At 42.0% G+C, this 19,955-nt stretch overlaps 2 protein-coding genes across 5 annotated transcripts in view; both read left to right on the top strand.

Annotated features, from left to right (window-relative positions):
• The first annotated feature begins 1,459 nt into the window (after window positions 1-1,459).
• Window positions 1,460-5,337, top strand: pyy (peptide YY). Its single transcript, NM_001139523.1, has 4 exons — window positions 1,460-1,590; window positions 2,467-2,654; window positions 4,764-4,844; window positions 5,133-5,337. The coding sequence occupies exons 2-4, from the start codon at window positions 2,467-2,469 to the stop codon at window positions 5,155-5,157; spliced, it is 294 nt and encodes a 97-aa protein (NP_001132995.1). The 5' UTR covers window positions 1,460-1,590; the 3' UTR covers window positions 5,158-5,337.
• Window positions 5,338-6,661: 1,324 nt separating this feature from the next.
• mpp2a (MAGUK p55 scaffold protein 2a) overlaps window positions 6,662-19,955 on the top strand; it is a 26,507-nt gene continuing 13,213 nt past the window's right edge. For 2 of the 4 annotated variants that reach the window (XM_082973623.1, XM_082973622.1), the window contains exons 1-3: window positions 15,903-16,009; window positions 17,908-18,125; window positions 19,066-19,169. In XM_082973623.1, coding sequence (XP_082829749.1) covers window positions 17,912-18,125; window positions 19,066-19,169 — 318 coding nt within the window. In that variant the 5' untranslated portion in view covers window positions 15,903-16,009; window positions 17,908-17,911. Of the gene's footprint in view, window positions 6,774-15,898; window positions 16,010-17,907; window positions 18,126-19,065; window positions 19,170-19,955 lie in introns of those variants that run through there. The other 2 variants (XM_014192588.3, XM_082973624.1) reach the window with 2 other exon arrangements.

Genomic DNA, 19,955 nt, shown 5'->3' with positions numbered 1-19,955 from the left:
TCATATGGAAAGTGCAGCTCATATGGAAAGTGCAGCCTATTTCTCTTAATCATATCACAATCAACTTTTAACAGTTGAATGTAGACACATATTAAAAAATATATATATTACTTTTTTCCTGATGTTATTAAAACATGCAAATTATGCTTGTTAAATGTGCACATATTTGCAAACTGCGCAAATACATTTTTCTGGACAGGGGATGTAGTCAGCCTAAATAAAAAATAAAACATTTGTTAAGACACTCCAGGACCAGACTTGTCCAGAGCAGATTGTGGATATATACTTTTTTCATCTATCCATCTGTAAAATACTAAAGATATCTATTGAAATTGCAGTTTTTGCATTTTTTTTTTCACATAAAATGTTATCTATAATAAAAAAATGACAACATATCAATTAGTCTCTCTGGGCCAGTCTGGAAAATATATCTAAGGATAAACACACAAACTTTGGTGAATACAGATGCTTCTGAAACTGATTCTTTTTGTTGGCCTGTGGGAAGAGTCTGACTTTCAGGAAATGGCATTTAAAGACAAGTACACCACTGAATTAAGACTACCAAAAGCCTGATGTTTAGACCCAATCACCATTTCTTTAAAGTTACTCAATGTATTCCAGTTTGTAACATTCTCTATGAAATGGGCTTAGCAATTATGTGTAATTCAATATAGTTAGCCTTGAAATGATTTATGCATGTCCATTTTAAGGGGTTAAAATTCATTAAAATGTTGATGGCAGTAGTATGATAAACTTTAAAAAAGTTTACTTTTTGAAAATACTAATATTAATGGACCAAAATACCAACAAATCTCAAAATTGACATGTAGATGCAAAAATGTAATTTCAGCCTGTGGTGCTTGGCTTTCAGGGCATTACTGTACCAATAGGAACTTGACCGCCACCTGGTGGTTATTGGATTAGGCTAATCCACCACACTTTTTTTCACTTTCTGACCTATAGGGAGTTTTGTCCCTTGTAAATAATAATAATAGGCAATTTTAATAGGTATTTAGCCTACTGATATCGAATCAGTGTAGTCCTTATACGTCGAGGCCCGGCCCTATATGTTGTTGCAGTTTTAACCAAGATATTAATTGGAAGTTGTGAAAGAATGAGAAAAGGCCTAATGATTATCGATATTTAGCCTGTTTGTAGCTTATTTCCATTTAGCTATGTTTGACATCGTCTGGCCAAATTGTTTGACAGCATTCCATTGGTTTGTCATGAGGACAGGTGTGGTCCAAATTGCCTTAATGTCCTTATAGCATTAAGTCAGAGATTCAAATTGCGTAACCCCACATAGTTCGACTAGGGTGATGCATTAGTAATATGTTAATCATCAGGTGACGTCGGTGTTATGCCCACATCCCCCTTCTCACCATCACAGCTACCCGTCTCACCCCGTTGACGAGACGACGATGGGTATATAAACCCCCTTGTGTTGGAGTTGAACAAAAGACCAGCGATTTGCTGCAAAGACACCAGTTGAAAAAGGAACATTGCAGAAGCCAAGCAAGAGAATCCACACTGCTGGACACAGACACCCGTTGTCTTAACCACCTGTAGCTCACGTCAAGTCTTCTCAAAGTAAGTACAACTTTTAGTCTTGTGAATTTGAAATGTTTGCTGGTTTTACTTGTATTACTTTTAAAGCTTTCATGATGCGGACGCTTACATTTCTTTGCATATTTGGACATAAAAAAATGAGTTGCTATTTGTGCAGTTCGTCATTGAAAAAAAATGTGAATCGTCCGATCACCTACGCAAAGATCTGCACGTTGCAACCTACAGCTAGAATCGTTGTCCCAACTGGAGTTGGTTTGAAAATGTTAGAAGATACTAGAAAAGGCTTTTCAGAACCATGGACAGCTACGGCGCGAAAAGTTGCGCAAATGAAATGTGGGTAAAGTCGTGATTTCTGCGTGCACAACATGCATTCCTATAACAGTTGCAAATATTTGACAATAGCATAATAAATAATGTTCATGTTGAATAGCCTACTATTTTACCAATAACTAGTGAATTATAGCGAATACACGTTTCAATGGGGAAATATAATATAATTGGTAAGCTTTAACCAATTATTTCTGCTGTTATACTTGTTGCTTGTTCCCATTCAAACTCATTCCTATTACTTAGTAGGTCATTATTTAGATTTGAATTCGAATTCGAAATCAAACATGGAGAATTAGCTTGGACCGTAACTTCCTCTCAAGACGCGTGCAGTAGCCTACAGAAAAGGCAGATTTGATTCAGGGATAATGCAGGATCGTAATGATCCATTACTAACAGGTGGATATCAATGCGAACGAGGTTAGCCTTCTAAAACATATTTTTAATGACCATCTATGAAATTGGTGTAATATTGATTGGTGGGCTATTTAGCCTACATTATTTTGCTCCGTTGAGGATCTTTAACATTTAACAATCACGTGCTCCCTAACCCCCTTCTCCTGAGCACAGATGGCCATGATACTGAAACCCTGGACCGTCTTGGTCGCCTTGGTGTTGTGCGTGCTGGTGTGTCTCGGGACTTTCGTGGACGCCTACCCACCTAAACCGGAGAACCCTGGAGAAGACGCGCCTCCTGAAGAGCTGGCCAAATACTACACCGCGCTCAGACACTACATCAATCTGATCACGAGACAGAGGTAAGCAGACCGTGCTCGCGCTCTACGTAGCAGCCGTTTCTATTTAAATGACATTTCTTCCTAGTCCTAACATCAGAGGACATTTTATCTATGAAATTATAATAAACCACATACCTTGTTTTTTTTTATGGCGAATAGAACCGTTTTTCTTTTTTTTATTACAATCTAGGTTAGTCTACTGTGACAGTGGCCCCTGAGTTTTCTGCTCTTATTTTTGCAGCAAGCTCTTAATGCTCCCTATACCATGATATATATTTTCTACATTTTATTACAGGGCTTTAGGCTCAGAAAGCTTTAGGCTCTCCATAGAAATAATGCCATAGCAATAAAAACCTGTGAAGACAGACCCACGTGAACTCTCCAAATCGGATTATGGCTCTCTATGTGCCTGCAGGTTCCCTATGACATATTCTATGCTGATATGGTGATGTCTGGGTTGAATAGGTGGTCTCTGTCTTATGCTGAAATGGCACTGAATCAGGCACACCTGATATTATTCATGATATTCAAATAGGCCATTGATCTTTAAGAAAATATATCCAACCCTGTTACATTCAACTTAGAGGGAAAAAATGTTTACTCTTTTATAACCCATTATCATATAGCATCCACATTTAAGTTGTCATAATATAGCAATGGCCTGGATGATAACCAATAATATAGTGGAATAGTGTAGATCAGAACTATATAGTCCAAGACGATGACACTTAGTGGAGTTTGTTCTTCTTGTCTGTCATAATAACACATTGGACTACATTTAACGTTTTAGTCATTTAGCAGACACTCTTTTCAGAGTGACTTCCAGGTGCAATTCGGATGAAGTGCCTTGCTCAAAGTGCACATAGGCAGATTTTTCACCTAGTCGGCTTGGGGATTCAAACCAGTAACCTTTCGGTTACTGGCCCAAAGCTCTTATCCGTTAGGCTACCTGCCGCCAAATATGAATGATCATTCGGAAATGCTATTTGAACCGTAGAGAAGATTTGCCTGCAGCAAGAGCACGGATTTTCCTGGAATCAAAAATACATAACAGTAACATTGTCTTCTGCATCCCCACAAAGTGGTTTCTAAGTGGAGAGACGAGAGCATGGTTTGACACTGATGGTTCCCTTTTACATCTTGTTACAACCGCCTGTCTATGGAGCAGGTGCGATTGCCTCGGTCACTTTCTTAGAAGGCCTGGTTGATCATGCTTACCTCCACTTCACTGGCATCGCTTTGGAGTGCCGAGTGGGGTTGAATTGGAGTGTAAGATTGCACAGCTGCTATGAAAGTGCGGCAGGTAGCCTAGTGGTTAGAGCGTTAAGCCAGTAACTAGAAAGGTTGCTAGATCGAATCCCCGAGCTGACAAGGTAAAGATCTGTCGTTCTGCCCCTGAACAAGGCAGTTAACCCACAGTTCCTAAGCCGTCATTGTAAATAAGTTGTTCTTAACTGACTTGCCGAGTTAACAAACAAAACATTTATGAATGCCAGGATAGGTGGCATGATGGGAAAGTGAACATTTTCCACTCAAAACGTTTTCCCCACAGAGGAAGGAATTCCAGCCCAATCCCGCTGAGATATTCAACTTCCAATTTCAATTTCAAAGAGAAATTGATCGTTTGTACATACATTTATCTGTGCAGGGAAGTGCTTATAGACAAACAGACAAACACACCGGAAAGAAAAACAATTAGATCTTGCCTGAACAATCCAAGCATAGTGTCTCAGTCTATTATCTACCTTACTAGAGAGAACTACATTATCATGCCATTTAAAACCCTCATTATCTTTGGTAGTTGAGCAAGAAAGGCTGTGAGCAGCATCTTGTCAGAGGAAAGGAGCTCTGACTCTAATTGGCCTTGTCGGGTGGCTCCAGTGTCTGTGGGAGTTTGTGGGCTGACATAGTCAAGTTTCACACATATACACATAATTACATCACCCCTCTCCCATTACACACACCTCAGACAGCTACCTTGGCACCTTTAGACACATTCCGACAGCAACATGTTCTACCTGTCATTGAGAAGTGGGATCCTCCCGCAGTATGCTTAGAGTGGAGTGGAGGTTTGACGGTCTTTGCTCTCTCTCCTTCTTTCTTTCTTCCTTTCTTTTTTTCTTCTTCTAGGTACGGTAAGAGGTCCGCCCAGGAGGGAGTGATGTCAGAGTTGCTGTTCGGCAACAATGCAGAGAGAGACCAGAGATCAAGGTCAGTCCATCAAAGATATCAAACATTTCCAATACAATTTCAACGGCAGGTGCAAAGACTGATATCTCTTTGTTTCTGGGGTTATTTCAATAGTGTAGTGTCAAAGAATGGTCCCTTTATCGGCTACAGACACCTACTGTACAGAAAAAGACTGGCATGCACAACTTTTAGTAGGTCTGTCTTTGGGTAGCCCAGGATTAAACCAAATGTTCATTTCCACAGGACTCATTGTTCTCTCTCTCTCTCTCTGTCTCTCCCTCTTTCCTCTTTCCTCTTTTCCCTCTCCAGATATGACGACTCCTACATGTGGTGATTCCTCGTCCTCATTGGGTATTCTCCCCAGGTGTCCACCAATACCTGGAGAGGCCGACCAGTGCCTCCCACCACCGCCTCTCCCTCTGACCCCTGACCACAACCAATGACCATCACAGACCTTTAAGACAACGTAAAATCAACCTGAAATACCTAACCCTCCCCCATCCCTCTTTCCCTCTCTCTCAGACTTCTCTCTCTCTCTCTCACACGAAGTCTCTGACTCATTTCTTCACACGAAGACAATTGTACATAATGAATTATTCAATTAAGATATAGAATACAAAAAATATATAATGATTGACGAAATCACGTGTAACCATCACTGCTGTACGTCTTAACAGAGAATTATCTTTTATGATTGGTACTGTATAAATGCTTTGTGTGTGATTAAAGTTCGATGGATGGCTATGACAAAATAGACGATTGTGTCTCATTCGCTCTTACAGTCGACATTATTGTGGTGTTTTAAAAGGATCTCTTGGAGTAAAACCGTTTATTGGTGAGCAGAAGACATTAAATCGAGTTGAAAATGTAAGACCCCCATCCGTGAGGACTTTCCAGACCATGTTACTGTAAGGTTATGGGTGTCTTCTACTATCCGGCCTGAAAATCAGACATCTGTTTTGTCTGGTGCAAGTACCGGATATCAGGCTGTGTACATTCCGCCTTACGCTGATGTCTACATCTCGATCAATATGCAGATGATACCTCTTAACTGTAATACTTATCTTCGTCCAGTAGATGTCACTCCTGTAAGGCAGGTACCTGACATGAAAATGAGTGCGGAGTGAATACAATGTGAACACTGATTGAATGAGTAAATCATGATTTTCTGAAATACATATATTATAATGGAGTACATATAGTATAATCCGACTAAACATTACAAACTTGTATACACGATACAAGTACAATTATTTACTTAGCATGTTTGCATGTGTTGCATGAGTTGAAGAGCATGTGGATGTATAGCATTTTTGATTGATCTGTGACGATTCAGTTCCGTTAAAGCCACAATCCGTAAGATTTCCATTTGCTCATTTGCCATTTGAACGAACGGAATAGCCATGCTTTCTGAGGAATGTGACTCATATATGCCCTGTCTTACCTTATCATAACCAAAGCAATATGGACACATTACGTCATTGTGTATGATAACTTTAATAATACTCTGCACAACTTCGAGTTTGGCTTTAACCCAAACAAACGTGGGTTAAAATAGGAATATTCATTGGAAGCGTAAGGATTACACACAGATCATGTGAGGAAAATCATGTAAATCCATGACATGTTATGGTAGTCAATTATTAGCGTCAAGAATATTTCTGTGTTCTCGACTTATTGCAGGTAATTGTACTTATTTGTTATTGTAAAAACATGAAATGGGTCTGCAATAATTATTTGTTTATTATCTTAGAAAGACTGTTAAAAAGACATGGACAATATATCTATTCTGCGCTATGGCCGTACGTAGTTGGTGGGGCCCACATTGAGGAAAGAAGTGCATTGCCCGTTTAAATCTCCATCGCGACGACTACAGTGGTTTGACAATCAGTAGCGGTTCAAAGATCTCATTTTAAACGGAGACAACGACGCGACCACGAGACGGAACAGGTTAGTGCAGTCCCGTTATGTAAAATTGCGTTTTTATGTTTTTTTTTAAGTATACGATATATTTTCATTGGAACGCATGACAGATGGTCTATTTGATTTGAGGTGTTTTTCGTTGTGCTTTGCGTTGTCGGGGCTTCATGCAGTCAAGTAGTAGATGATTCCGATAATGTAGATACAGAGTCAGGCAAATACTCAAATGGTGACATAGATTAACCGAACCCAATTTCTATTCAAATATACATACTTGTGTTTCGCATTGCGTCTATGTTAGATACGTTATTTATGCGTTTATCTGTGTCCCAGTTGCAGACCCCCAGCGTTTGGTGGGTTATCTGGGTACCATATGTGGGTGCGAGCTATCGGCTACGCACCAACGATAACGGTTCTCTTCAGTCATTTGAATTCAATCTAAAAACACAATAATGTTAAGACTGTTTTGTAATACAGAATTTTCGTTAATGGAGGAATATCATTCGTGAATAGTCTGGTATATTGGTGCATGCTGCATGCTGCAAGCAAAACAATACAATTAGTCCCTACACTCACGCACGCACACCACCTGCACGCGCAGACTTTTGGCAAGGTGCAGTAGTATCATAACATCACACATGTCATGTAGGCTATACGACGCACCTAACCATACTCTTTCTCTCTCTCTCCATCTGGGGCGTGGAAGAGTTTGCCCCGGTGTAAGAATCAGACCTTTGGAACATTGCGTTTTCTGTTTTGTATCCTGTAGGTTGAAGCACGGTAGTGAAAGTGGACTGTCCTTATTACAAATGTATTACACTATTATAGACCTGCCATGACGGAAATCCAATTTCCCTTTCCCGATTAGAGTTAAACCATGTGATTAGTTCGAAGCCAATCATATAATTGTGTGGTGGCAGTGAAAAAAACATATTTATTTTGAAAATATGTCAGGGATTAATTGATAAGTAAAGACTTATCAGTAATTTGAATAATGGAATTGAAGAGATCAATGTCTTAAAATTAAACATCCCTTTTTCTATATTTTTTCTCACTCCCTCTCTCTTGCTCTCTCAATTGAGTCTTTGGGACAAACCACAAAATGCAATGTGACTGGCTAACTCACTGTGTTGATGGGAGCCATGCACACACCACAGTCTTCAGAGAGAGGGGGAGAGATATTGTGACACAAGCAGATGGGGCATGTAGCCTATCTCTTAGGGGGTGGATGAGAGGGGGGCAGGGAGGGGTGGGGGGCATTGAGGGGAGCAGATGGAGTTCACATCAGCGTGTGATCTCGTTAGGGCCTGGACATGGTGTCGTTAGCACAAGAGGCCACAGCATGACGTGTGTGTGGAGGAGGGGAGAGAGGAAGGAGAGAGGGACGGAGAGAGAGAAGAGAGAGGGATAATGAGAAGGATGGAGAGAGGGAGGGGGATGGGAGAGAGGTAGGGAGAAAAGTGGAGAGGAATGGGAGAGAGGTGAGAGGGAGAAAAGGATGGGGAGAGGAATGGGAGCGTGGGAGGAGGCGGAGGGATGAGAGAAGGATGAGAGAGAAGAGAGAACATGCACTACCCGTGTGGACTGCCCGTTATGAGTGAGGAGAAAGAGATAGAGAAAGGCGAAGGGAGGGAGGGATGGAGAAGAGTGGAAGGATGTTATTCACTACCCAAGTGGGCGTCCTGCCCTATGGTTCGTAACCCCCCAATATGAGTCAACATGAGGGAGGTGAGGAAGGAATACTCCCTAGGGATCTGTGTGTTATTGCTGAGCTTACATATTATCTACCATCGGCTAGGAGCACTGTGGCAGGTCATGTTAGAAAGGTTCACATTAAGGAGTAGAGCTACTGAGCTGGTTTAGTTGGGGAATAATATACAGTAAGCAGGATCTCTTTATGCCAAGAGATAAAATAGGTAAAATAGTAGAAAAAGCAAGTGGATGTTTTGGGTGCTCTCGAAAAAATTTGTTGAGGTTATTTTCTATCCAATTGATGTTAGCACAGAGAGAAAAAAAGGAAATCAGTTCAATTCGGATGAACAGTGGAGAGAGAAGCGGTTCCATTACGTCACATTGACTGGCAGAGAATCGGCCACAGCAGTGCAGGGTCTGCTGCTCTCATAGATTCTGTGGGTATTTGCTGCCCCAGACATCCTCTAGACACCACAACTTCCTACCTAGCGTCTGTCTTTTCATTTTGTTTGTTTTTATTTGAGGCGGTAGATCAGCTTTAATATTGCAGATTGATTGTGGCTTCCATCAATGTAATTGTCTGCATCATTTCCAATCCCCCATATTTGTTTGTAAATATATATATATACTGTATATAAATTATATATATTTATTTAAATGTTTTATTTTATATATTTTAATTTATTATTTTCCACCATTCTACCATCCCTCCCCTAATTGGAGTAAAGTAATGGACAACAACACTTAGGCTTCTACTTCCAGTTTATACATACTATATACATTTTACAGACACAATCTATTTTACTATAGTTGTCTTTTGTTTGTTTTTAGTCCCATCCTTCAGCTCCACTCAACCCCTCCCATCTATCTCTAAACACCATCCAGTTTTGGATTTTTGCCATATATTTTTCAAATGTGCTGTGATGTTTAACAAAAGTTCTGAGCCATTCTATTCTCATAGATTCTACATATTGTAAATTAAAGATAACACTTTTTTGCTAAGAGTATTATTCAATTATTGATCGATTGACTATGACTTTTTAAATCCCCCAGCAGTGCTATCTGCAGAGTTAGCAGTGCTATCTGCAGAGTTAGCACCAGGTAAATGTTGCAATTCTTCAGCCATTCCTGCGACCAAAAACAAGCTACATATGGACAGTATCAAAACAAATGATCTAATGATTCTGTCTCTTCGCAGCAAACTATGCAGAGCTGGGATGGTTGTAGCCCCCATATATGTGAGGTGTTTTTGGTTTCAAGAAATTTGTAGAATAATTTAAATTGAAAAAGTTTTGAATCCAGCGTTGTTTTGTGTATCAGTTCATAAACTATCTGCCATGGAATCGATACATCGATAATCTCTTCCCAACTATTTCGCAATCTCAATGGCACATTCGTTAGCTATAGCCATTTGGGAGGATTTGTTACATTAGAAAATAAACAAATAGTGTTAGTGGCCTGCACCCATGTTGAAATAAGCTACGTCTCGTCTAGTTATTGTTTGGCTCATTATTGTAACGCTTACTGCTTTGCTAAGTGCTCAAATGTGGCGGCGGGTAGCCTAGTGGTTAGAGCGTCGGACTTGTAACCGAAAGGTTGCTAGATTGAATCCCCGAGCTGACAAGGTACAAATCTGTCGTTCTGCCCCTGAACAAGGCAGTTAACCTGCTCTTCCTAGGCCGTCATTGTAAGTAAGAATTTGATCTTAACTGACTTGCCTAGTTATTTGAAAAAAAATCCATGATTAAATTATAAAAACTATACATTTCATACTGTTTGGCAGAATCATAATTCAGCCATTGTATCTGCCAAGTTATGCTACAAAATCATGTACAGGGCATTCTGCTCCTAAAAAGGGACATTTTATTTAAATAATTTGAGCATGGTTTAGGTCAGACATTCCAACCATTGCTTCATTTTTGTGTTAGATTAATCTTCCCCCCATGTATACACTCTTAGGGGACATTTTGTGCATAAAAGCCAAACAAGCCACCACATCTATCAGTGGCTTTATGGATTGATGAACCACATTGCCCCTAGACGTCCATAGATGTACTCCCTCTCTATCTCCACCTTCTCCTTCTTACACAATGCCTAGCAGCAGTGTGAATGTGCATTAAAGGGGCCGGGTAGAAAGCGGTACATCCCATTGGTTGCCTACCTCCCCTCATGGCATAATCCCCTTTTTCCTTCTTTTGGGTGCCCAAGCTGGGGAGGCTGGAAGGCTGTTTTGTTTCCCCACCTATAGCATTGGCATGAGTGGTGGAATGATGGAACGGTGTGTGTGTGTGTGTGTGTGTGTGTGTGTGTGTGTGTGTGTGTGTGTGTGTGTGTGTGTGTGTGTGTAGCTTAGATGAATCACCCCTGCTGACGGTGCTCCTCTACCCACGCCCCCCCTGCTCCCCCTCCCCATCCCAACAGTCCCTCTTACATGCGCCATGGGCTGAAAATATGCGTCCCGATCCCTTTCCCTAAGCATCGTTACTGGTCACCATGGCGGCTGCGGACTATTCTAGCAGATCGTCATAGCAACTGGCTGACGGGGAAGAAAGGAGGCAGTCCGTCTCATATGCCCCTGGATACCTACAGAGAGCTAGGCTTGTCTCACCACAGATCGATAGGTCGATAGCCCTATGAGATGTCAGAGTGTCGGCAAATATAGCCGACCAGATCGACCACACTCAGTCCTTGGCGTGAGAATAGCATATTGGGGGACCTGGGATTTCTGGCATAGGTGGTATTGGACTGGGCCTTTGTGTGTCTGTGTGTGTGTGTGTGTGTGTGTGTGTGTGGGTGTGTGTGTGTGTGTGTGTGTGTGTGTGTGTGTGTCTGTGTGTCTCTGTGTCTGTGTGTGTGTATGCTTGCGTGAATATGCACACTGTGCATACAAGCATGCATTTGTGTGTGTGTCTGTGTGTTGTGGCTCTCCCTAGAGAGGGGCAATTTTCAGCCCTAGCTTATTAAAGCAGACCAGCTTTAGGAAAGGAGAGCTGCTGGCTTGGTACTCTGGATGGATGAATGGAAGGTAGCCATCGACCATTGGCAGCCAAGTGCACACATGAAAGTTGGAACACCATCACATCTAATGAAATATTTCACAGGACAGATACTGTATGGCTGGATTCACAGATACAGGGCACATTTGTCTCCTTACCATTTTACAGATACAGTATGTTTCTTTTATGACTGCTTTGACAAGTCAGACCTTTCTTCTGAAATGAACTGTTATTTGAAGATGAGCAATGACAATTTCACTCCTCATCACATTCACAAGTTGTGTTTATCTAATGAAATGTAATTGTCTATTGTAAATCTGTCTATTGTAAATCAAACCGACTCTCCGTATTACTTTGGGAAAATATGCCTCAACAAATGTTTGCGGGAGTAAGAAGTAGGCTTAAAGCCACTCGTCACTGGTGTTGTGTAATGGGTCTACTGTTGGTCAGTGTGTTGTTGTTGACCATAGGACTGCCCTCTGACTAGACCTGTAAGGCAGGTGGACTGGGAAACATGGATTAGCTGGCTGGGGGTGTGTTAATAGGCTACTGAGGGGGTACTGAGTTCAAGGGTCACTAATTAAAAATGTTTCAGCAGCAGTGGTTCTCTGTTTTGACTTTAGATCAGCAGTACGAGAGAAGAAACGTTTGTGGTCACGAGAGTTTGTGGTCGGCATGCCGATCCATTTGTTTGTTGCCAAATCTTTAGTTTGCGGCTCCACGCGTGTGATGCTTTCCATTATGTTCAAAGTCGCCTGTGTCCTAACTACAGTGGTTTTGTCAGGATCAAGGCGAAAGTTAAGCTAATGTAAATCCTTACTGTGTTTGTCCTTGACTGTAATTGTAATTGTAGAGTGGTCCTTCGCGTTTCCTGGACGAAGATTGTGGGAGACAAACGGGGGTGCGTTCCAGAGCGCATGCTTTTAAACTGTGTTGTGGTTCATGCCAAATTGTTGATTGTCCCAGGGAGAGGATAATTGGTAGCCTCAACATTGACATGTGAAATGGTATATTCCATGGCTACCCCTCAGAGCCTGGTTCGTCTCTAGGTTTTTGCCTAGGCTCCTGCCTTTTCTAGGGAGTTGGATGTGTCGTGGTGTGTTATTTTCCCTACAGTAGGAGTCTACAGGCTTCGACCGTTTAAACAGGGGCCTACTCTTGCCTGCGCTTTATTGGTATATTTGATGTATCCTGCATTTATTGTCTTATGTATGTGGCTCCTCTAACGTCACATCGGTTCGTGCAAAAGGCATGTCACTATGACAACGGTTACCATCCCAACAGCGTAATGTGAGCGGAGGCCTCACCATGGCAACTATTTCTATGAAGTTTACTGCATACTTACTTCTGGGGCATTGCTTGTCCGTTCTGGTCACGGGGACTCACAGGTCTGCTGGCTTTTGTTTCAGTCCAGAACCAACACAGAAACACACCTGGTAATCAAGGCATCGGTCCAGAACCAACACAGAAACACACCTGGTAATCAAGGCATTGATGATTACAAATGAAACTGCAATATGCTTCAATGGCTTGAATGAAAAAGTAAATGTTGCCAAAGTGAAGTGATACACGTAACTATTATGAAACAACTGCGACAAGAATAAGAATAGTAACTATAATAATAAAGAAAAAGGTATATATATATACAGATTAAACAAATAAATATCCAATACAGAAGTGTAATAACTGCAGTAACGGTAGAAGCAGGTGTAATCTATGTGAGTCATTCACGTGGATGCTAGACTTCTCCTCATGACTTACTGCCTGTCTTGTTGCCCAGTAACATGAGTTGTTTTGATCCTGGACAAACAACCACTGACTCAGAAGAGTCTGTAAATGAGGGGAATCTGGCCGATATCTGTCTAGCAGAAGTGATCAAAACACTGCAGCACAATGGCTTCTTGAGTGTGTTGGTAGAGTACATTTATCTGCCTGATTTGTCTGTCTGCCGCCTCAGGCTCTTATTGTTGTTTGCTTTAAGTAGAATTTTCTGCTCTTTATTCTGCTCCTTTACTTTGACTCTCGCTCCCTTTCTGTGTCTCTCTCATGCACTCTCTCATCTTGCTGTCTAACTCTCATTGCATGTCTCACTTGCACACTCTCTGTCTCTCTCTGTCTGTCTTCCCTCCCTCTCAGTTTCCCTTTTGTCTCTCTCACTCGCTGTCTCCCTCTCCTTCTTTGTCTGGTTTCTTCTTACTGTCCCACTTTTTGTCTCACTTTCTTTCTTTCTCCCTCTCTTTCTCTCTCTCTTTCTCTTTCTATGTATCATGCTCTCTGTTAAACCATCTCCTTTCAGCATTCTACATATACAGAACCTCTGTGCATGGTTTTTACTAGCTCTTCTCTTCGTGGGGGTGAGACAGTGTTTTGGTGGGGTGGTGCTGGAGTGGGATGGGGGCTCTGCTCTCTCTTTTTGTTCTCCTTTATTGCCCCCACCTCCCCATTCTTACCATACATTGAGCCTGTTGTCATGGATACAATGGCTTAGCTACACCAGATGCCCACTCTGTCTGTGACGGCGGAGGCCTTCTCTCTTGTTCGTGTCTCCTTACATTGTCCTGTGAGAATCGATACCCGCACGCCGTCGAAGGGTTAGAAGAAATCCGAAACAAAGGCTTAGGTTAGAGGTCTTCACGTTCCAAAATGGAACTGGGCCTTTCCCACCCGAGCCCGATATGCATAAATGAAACATGTTTTATATAGATATCCATTCTGAACGGACCCAAGAACAACTAGACCCGTTTCGTATACACTTGGTTGGATCCAGACCCGGTCCGATTTGATCCGAGGAAAGCTACTTAGTTAACCAGAGCTGATAAAGGGTGTGGGAGAGGAGGGAGAGAGAGGTGCAGCTCTAGCAGGCGGGAGATTGGCCCGTACTGTGTGAGCAAGTGAAACGGGAGCAGGGAGGGAGAGACGAGAGACAGCAACCAACCCAGCCCACTCGCGCTATACTAGACTAATTGCTGCCATAACTAGGTTATTTTTCATCAAATGTGATACGACTGCATCAAACCGGGAGAAGTTAGTTGAGCTAGTTAACGTTAAGCTAGCTATCTCCTAACTTTTTCCCAACATGGAGGCTCTATGATTGTAGCCTATTGCCGCTTTGATGACTTATGATTGGCCAACAACAAGCTACCTACTCGGTTCCCGGATCAGGTCTCGGGTATTCGGGTACAGGTAGATTCGTGAAGACCTCTAGCTCAGATGCAAAAATATGGGCAAGACAAAATATTTAAGGACCTTTGAACGGGGTATGTTAGTAGGTGCCAGAATTGCAACGCTGCTGGGTTTTTTACACTCAACAGTTTACCGTGTGTATCAAGAATGGTCCACCACCCTAAGGACATCCAGCCAACTTGACACAACTGTGGGAAGCGTTGGAGTCAGCATCGGCCAGCATCCCTGTGGAACGCTTTCGACATCTTGTAGAGTCCATTCCCCGACGAATTGAGGCTGTTCTGAGGTGAAAATGGGGCGCAATTCAATGTTAGGAAGGTGTTCCTAATGTATTGTGCACTCAGTGTATATAAATCAAGGACAACATCAGTGCTTATTGGTAGTCCATCGTTCAAACTCGAATATAATCTGCTGATGGGAAAACAGCACTCCCTACTGGTGAATATTATACTCAGAAAAATGCCCAAATGCACCTGTTGGATTCTATGCTGGTGTAAATGTGTATTGTTACTGTACATTAGAGCTCTTCATGGATCCACTTGTACCCGAATACACGGTTGGATCGAGAATTGTAAATAATGTCACAGGTCTGGGTCGGATCTGACATGATTGTCGGGTCTCAGTTATGTGTAATTTTAACTGACGTGTCCAGAAGAACCCATAGAGATCCGAACTCGACTACTACAGTAGAGAGAGAGAGAGAGAGAGAGAAATTGCATAATTTATGCTGCTGCTCTTTGCATTTCACGAGTGTGGCACGTGTAGCTCGTTGTTGTCAAGTCAAAGCGGCAACAGGCAACCGTCATGTGGGGTTGGTTGCTGTCTCTCGTCCCCCCCTCCCTATTCCCTGTGTCACTCGCTCACACTCACAGTAACCTACACACACAGCACGGCCCCTGCACCTCTCTCTACCTCCTCTCCCTCGTGCTTTATCAGCTGAGGTTAATTAAGTAGCTTAAAAATGGATCAAATCGGACCGGGTCTGGATCTGACCAGGTCTATACGAAATGGGTCTAGTTGTCCTCGGGTCCGTTCGGAACAAGTTTTATATTTTTTTAATTAATTTATGCATATCGGTTCCGGATGGGAAAGCCCCAGGTCCATTTCAGAACGGGTCCAATTGTTTAGATCCGTGAAGGCCTCTACCATACATTTTAGCTTTGATGACTGCATTCAAAATGGATGTCTGTTCTGGCTCACATGAGGGAACACTCTCAATACAAATTAATTTTTGATGAAACGAAATGTTTATTAATGTTCCCCCCCTCCTATCTTTCTCTCTAGATCGCTCTCTCTCTCTTTCTTTCTCTCTCTCTTCCTCTCCTCTCTGCCGGCAGCTGACACAGTTTAACTAAAGCCTCAACATGCCTGTGGCGTCGACTGGCACAGAGCCTGGTGAGTTTTGTTTTCCTCTCCCTTCCTTTCCTTCCTCCATTCCCTACTTTCCTCCCTCCATCCCTCCTTTCCTTCCTCTATCCCCCTCTTCCTCCTCTCCTCCCTTACCCAACCCCATTACCTTTCCCTGTAGCTCTGATAAATGGGGCCGTCGCACATTCTATATGACACCCACATCCATAAACACACCACACAGCCATTAAGACCCACAGTTTCTCACTGCCGCAGCCAAAAAAGGTCTACCTTAATGAAACCATATAATGTGGCCCCTAAATGGAGATTGAACTGACACTGTTACTTCCTGGAAGTAGACCCATTTTTCACTGCTTGTCCAGATAGCTGCCGCCATCTTTTCTGCATAAGTTTTGGGCTTTGGTGGAGGGAGTCTTGGGTCGCACGTTACATTAAAGGGCAATCTAGAGTTGCTACATTCATTTGTTGACTTATAAATGAATGATATGTACCCATTGATTCTTAAAGAATATAACTTATACATGAATGTATATGTACCATTGATTCTTGAAGAATATAACTTATAAATAAATGTATATGTACCATTCATTCTTGAAGAATATAACTTATAAATGCCTCATGAGCATAGTTCAAGTGCCGTACACCATCAGAACCCCAAATAAGCTTGTTTTACTCCAAAGTTTTTTAAACAAAGTAAATGTAAACAAACACCGTGGAGCCTCTAAACATGGTTAACATGATAATGTTGATATCATGGATGGTCAGTCCTTGCATCCATCTGTCTGTGAATTTGAGAGTGATTACATTTCTCCAGCCTCATCCCCTCAGCTTTTTACTGAAACAGTGGTTGGAAAACACTTTGTTATTGTTTCAACTGCTGATTGCCCCTTTAAGATACACAAATGCTACCCAGCAGTGATATAGAGAGAAGATGCTGTATGGGTACTTTTATTTTCTCTGTGAGAGCGATACCACAACATTGACTGTTTCTAATCAATAGCAGAAGATGGTCAACTGAGATCTTGGGCAGACCATACATGAGATACTATGACATTATAGTATACGGCCATTGATTGTAGAATAATACTGAAGACATAAAAACTATGAAATAAAACATATGGAATCACGTAGTAACCAAAAAAAGTGTTAAACAAATCCAAATATATATTATATTAAAGATTTTTCAAAGTAGCCACCCTTTGCCATGATGACATCTTTGCACACTCTTGGCATTCTCTCAACCAGCTTCATGAGGTAGTCAACTGCAATGCATTTCAATTAATAGGTGTGCCTTGTTAAAAGTGAATTTGTTTAATTTCTTTCCTTCTTAATGTGTTTGAGCCAATCAGGGGTGGTACACAGCAGATAGCCCTATTTGGTAAAAGACCAAGTCCATATCATGGCAAGAATCGCTCAAATAAGCAAAGAGTTACCTCTGCTGCAGGATAAGTTCATTAGAGTTACCAGCCTCAGAAATTGCAGCCCAAATAAATACTTCACAGAGTTCATGTAACAAACATATCTCAACATCAACTGTTCTGAGGAGACTGCGTGAATCAGGCCTTCATGGTAGAATTGCTGCAAAGAAACCACTACTTAAGGACACCAATAATAAGAAGAGACTTGCTTTGGCCAAGAAACACGAGCAATTTGCATTAGACCGGTGGAAATCTGTCCATTGGTCTGATGAGTCTGACATTTTTGGTTCCAACCACCGTGTCTTTGTGAGACGCAGAGTAGGTGAATGGATGATCTCTGCATGTGTGGTTCCCACAGTGAAGCACGGAGGAGGAGGTATGATGGTGTGGGTGTGCTTTGCTGGTGACACTGTCAGTGATTTATTTAGCATTCAAGGCACACTTATCCAGCGATACGCCATCCCATCTGGTTTGTGCTTAGTGGGACTATCATTTTTTTCCCAACAGGACAATGACCCAACACACCTCCAGTCTGTGTAAGCGCTATTTGACCAAGAAGGAGAGTGATGGAGTCCTGTATCAGATGACCTGGCCTCCACATTCACCCGATCTCAACCCAATTGAGATGGTTTGGGATGAGTTGGACCGCAGAGTGAAGGAAAAGCAGCCAACAACTGTTCACCTTATGTGGGAACTCCTTCAAGACAGTTGGAAAAGCATTCCAGGTGAACCTGCTTGAGAGAATGCTAAGAGTGTGCAAAGCTGTAATCAAGGCAAAGGGTGGCTACTTTGAAGAATATAAAATATAAAATAAATGTTAATTTGTTTAACACTTCTTTGGTTACTACATGATTCCATATGTGTTATTTCATAGTTTTGGTGTCTTCACTATTATTCTACAATGTAGAAAATAGTAAAAATAAAGAAAAACCCGTGAACGAGTAGGTGTGTCCAAACTTTTGACTGGTACTGTATATATATTTTTAAAGTCCTTATATCCTTTACTGGCGAGTGGCATGCTAACAAAATGCTAATGGCATAGATATATGGCATTGTTAGTCACTCATACTGTAGCTTAGCCACTCATTGTTAGTCACCCATAGCTTAGTTACGCATACCTTAGTCCCTCATAGCTGGGTGCAGAAATGCAGAGGCAGCATACAGATAAAAATCTTGTTTAACTTGGGGAGCTTGCTGACTGGGGTGTAAATTGAATTGAAAGTCTGTAAAACAATAGTTTACTTTATACATTTAGCTGCATGCTGAAGGTTTTATGAGATAAAGCTAAAATTGATGATCCATTCAAGGTTCTTACAGTATTTGTGGGCCCCACAAATAGATCACATGGTCCGCTTAGATCACATGGTCTGGAAATCATCCTGAACCTTAGCTGTAGAAATGTGATAACTCCTCCAAAACGTTAACTTTAAGTTTGACTTTCCTCTTTACAAGGGTGAGTCCTGAACTCAGTCAGTCCTATGTTGCTGTGTGAAGTTGGGTGTAACTCCTTCCTCTGAATCTGTATCTGTGTTTCTGTGTCGCTGTGTGAAGCTGGGTGTAACTCCTTCCTCTGAATCTGTATCTGTGTTTCTGTGTCGCTGTGTGAAGCTGGGTGTAACTCCTTCCTCTGAATCTGTAATTGTGTTTCTGTGTCTCTGTGTATAGCGGTATCCCCCCAGGTCCTGGATACCCTGAGTGACAGCAACAGCTCCACCACCGCCAATGACCTGGACCTCATCTTCCTCAAGGGCATCATAGACAGCCCAGTGGTGAGAAAGAGAGAGGCCTAGTACACACACATTCAAACACGGCAGGATGTGTTCACACACAGGCCTACAGAGAGCCTCGTAGTGAGTCAGAGAAAGGTGAAATATGTAGGTCTAGTATGTAGGCTTACACACACACACTAACAAACACACACACACACACACACACACACACACACACACATACACACATATACACACACAAACTAGAGAGAGTGATTGAATAAGGCCCACAGTCCTAAAACCAAGAAATGTCAGTGCCAAAAAGACACTGCACGTTCCCAGAAGCTATGACTCATTCAAGCCTTCACAAACTCACAACCCCTGTATGGCAACAGAGACAATGCCATGTGAACTGACACCCTCCCTCTGAACATGCATTCTATTAAAGGTGGGAGGCATCACAGCATGTAATTCCAACTGATAACCCCCTTCTGCCGACATGTATTAAGGTGAGACGGATCAACCTTTCCAAAATCCATTCAAGGATTTATTACCAAATGAAAATAGCAGTGAGAGCTGTAAGTCATTACAAAACTCTACATGGCTGAGGGGGAATGGAAACCACGGCTGTGAACAAAGGAGACAGAAAGGGGAAACATTCAATTGCTTAGGAAATAAATTGGGTGTTTAGCCTTCTGTTTAATTAATGGTCCCCGAGGAGAAGGGTTGTGCACCTTTTAATTGAAGTCTTGCTCAGTGATTAAAGGGGAAGTGTCTGGGTACTGTTACTGTAAATACAGGGGGATGTTCTGGAACAAAGGCTACTAAGACACATATCTTTTTTTT

This window comes from Salmo salar, chromosome 03 (genome assembly GCF_965601325.2).
Source record: "Salmo salar chromosome 03, fSalSal1, whole genome shotgun sequence".
NCBI classification, from domain to species: domain Eukaryota; kingdom Metazoa; phylum Chordata; class Actinopteri; order Salmoniformes; family Salmonidae; genus Salmo; species Salmo salar.
The sequence above is the reverse complement of the archived record's forward strand: the minus strand, read 5'-3'. Positions and strand labels throughout refer to the sequence as shown.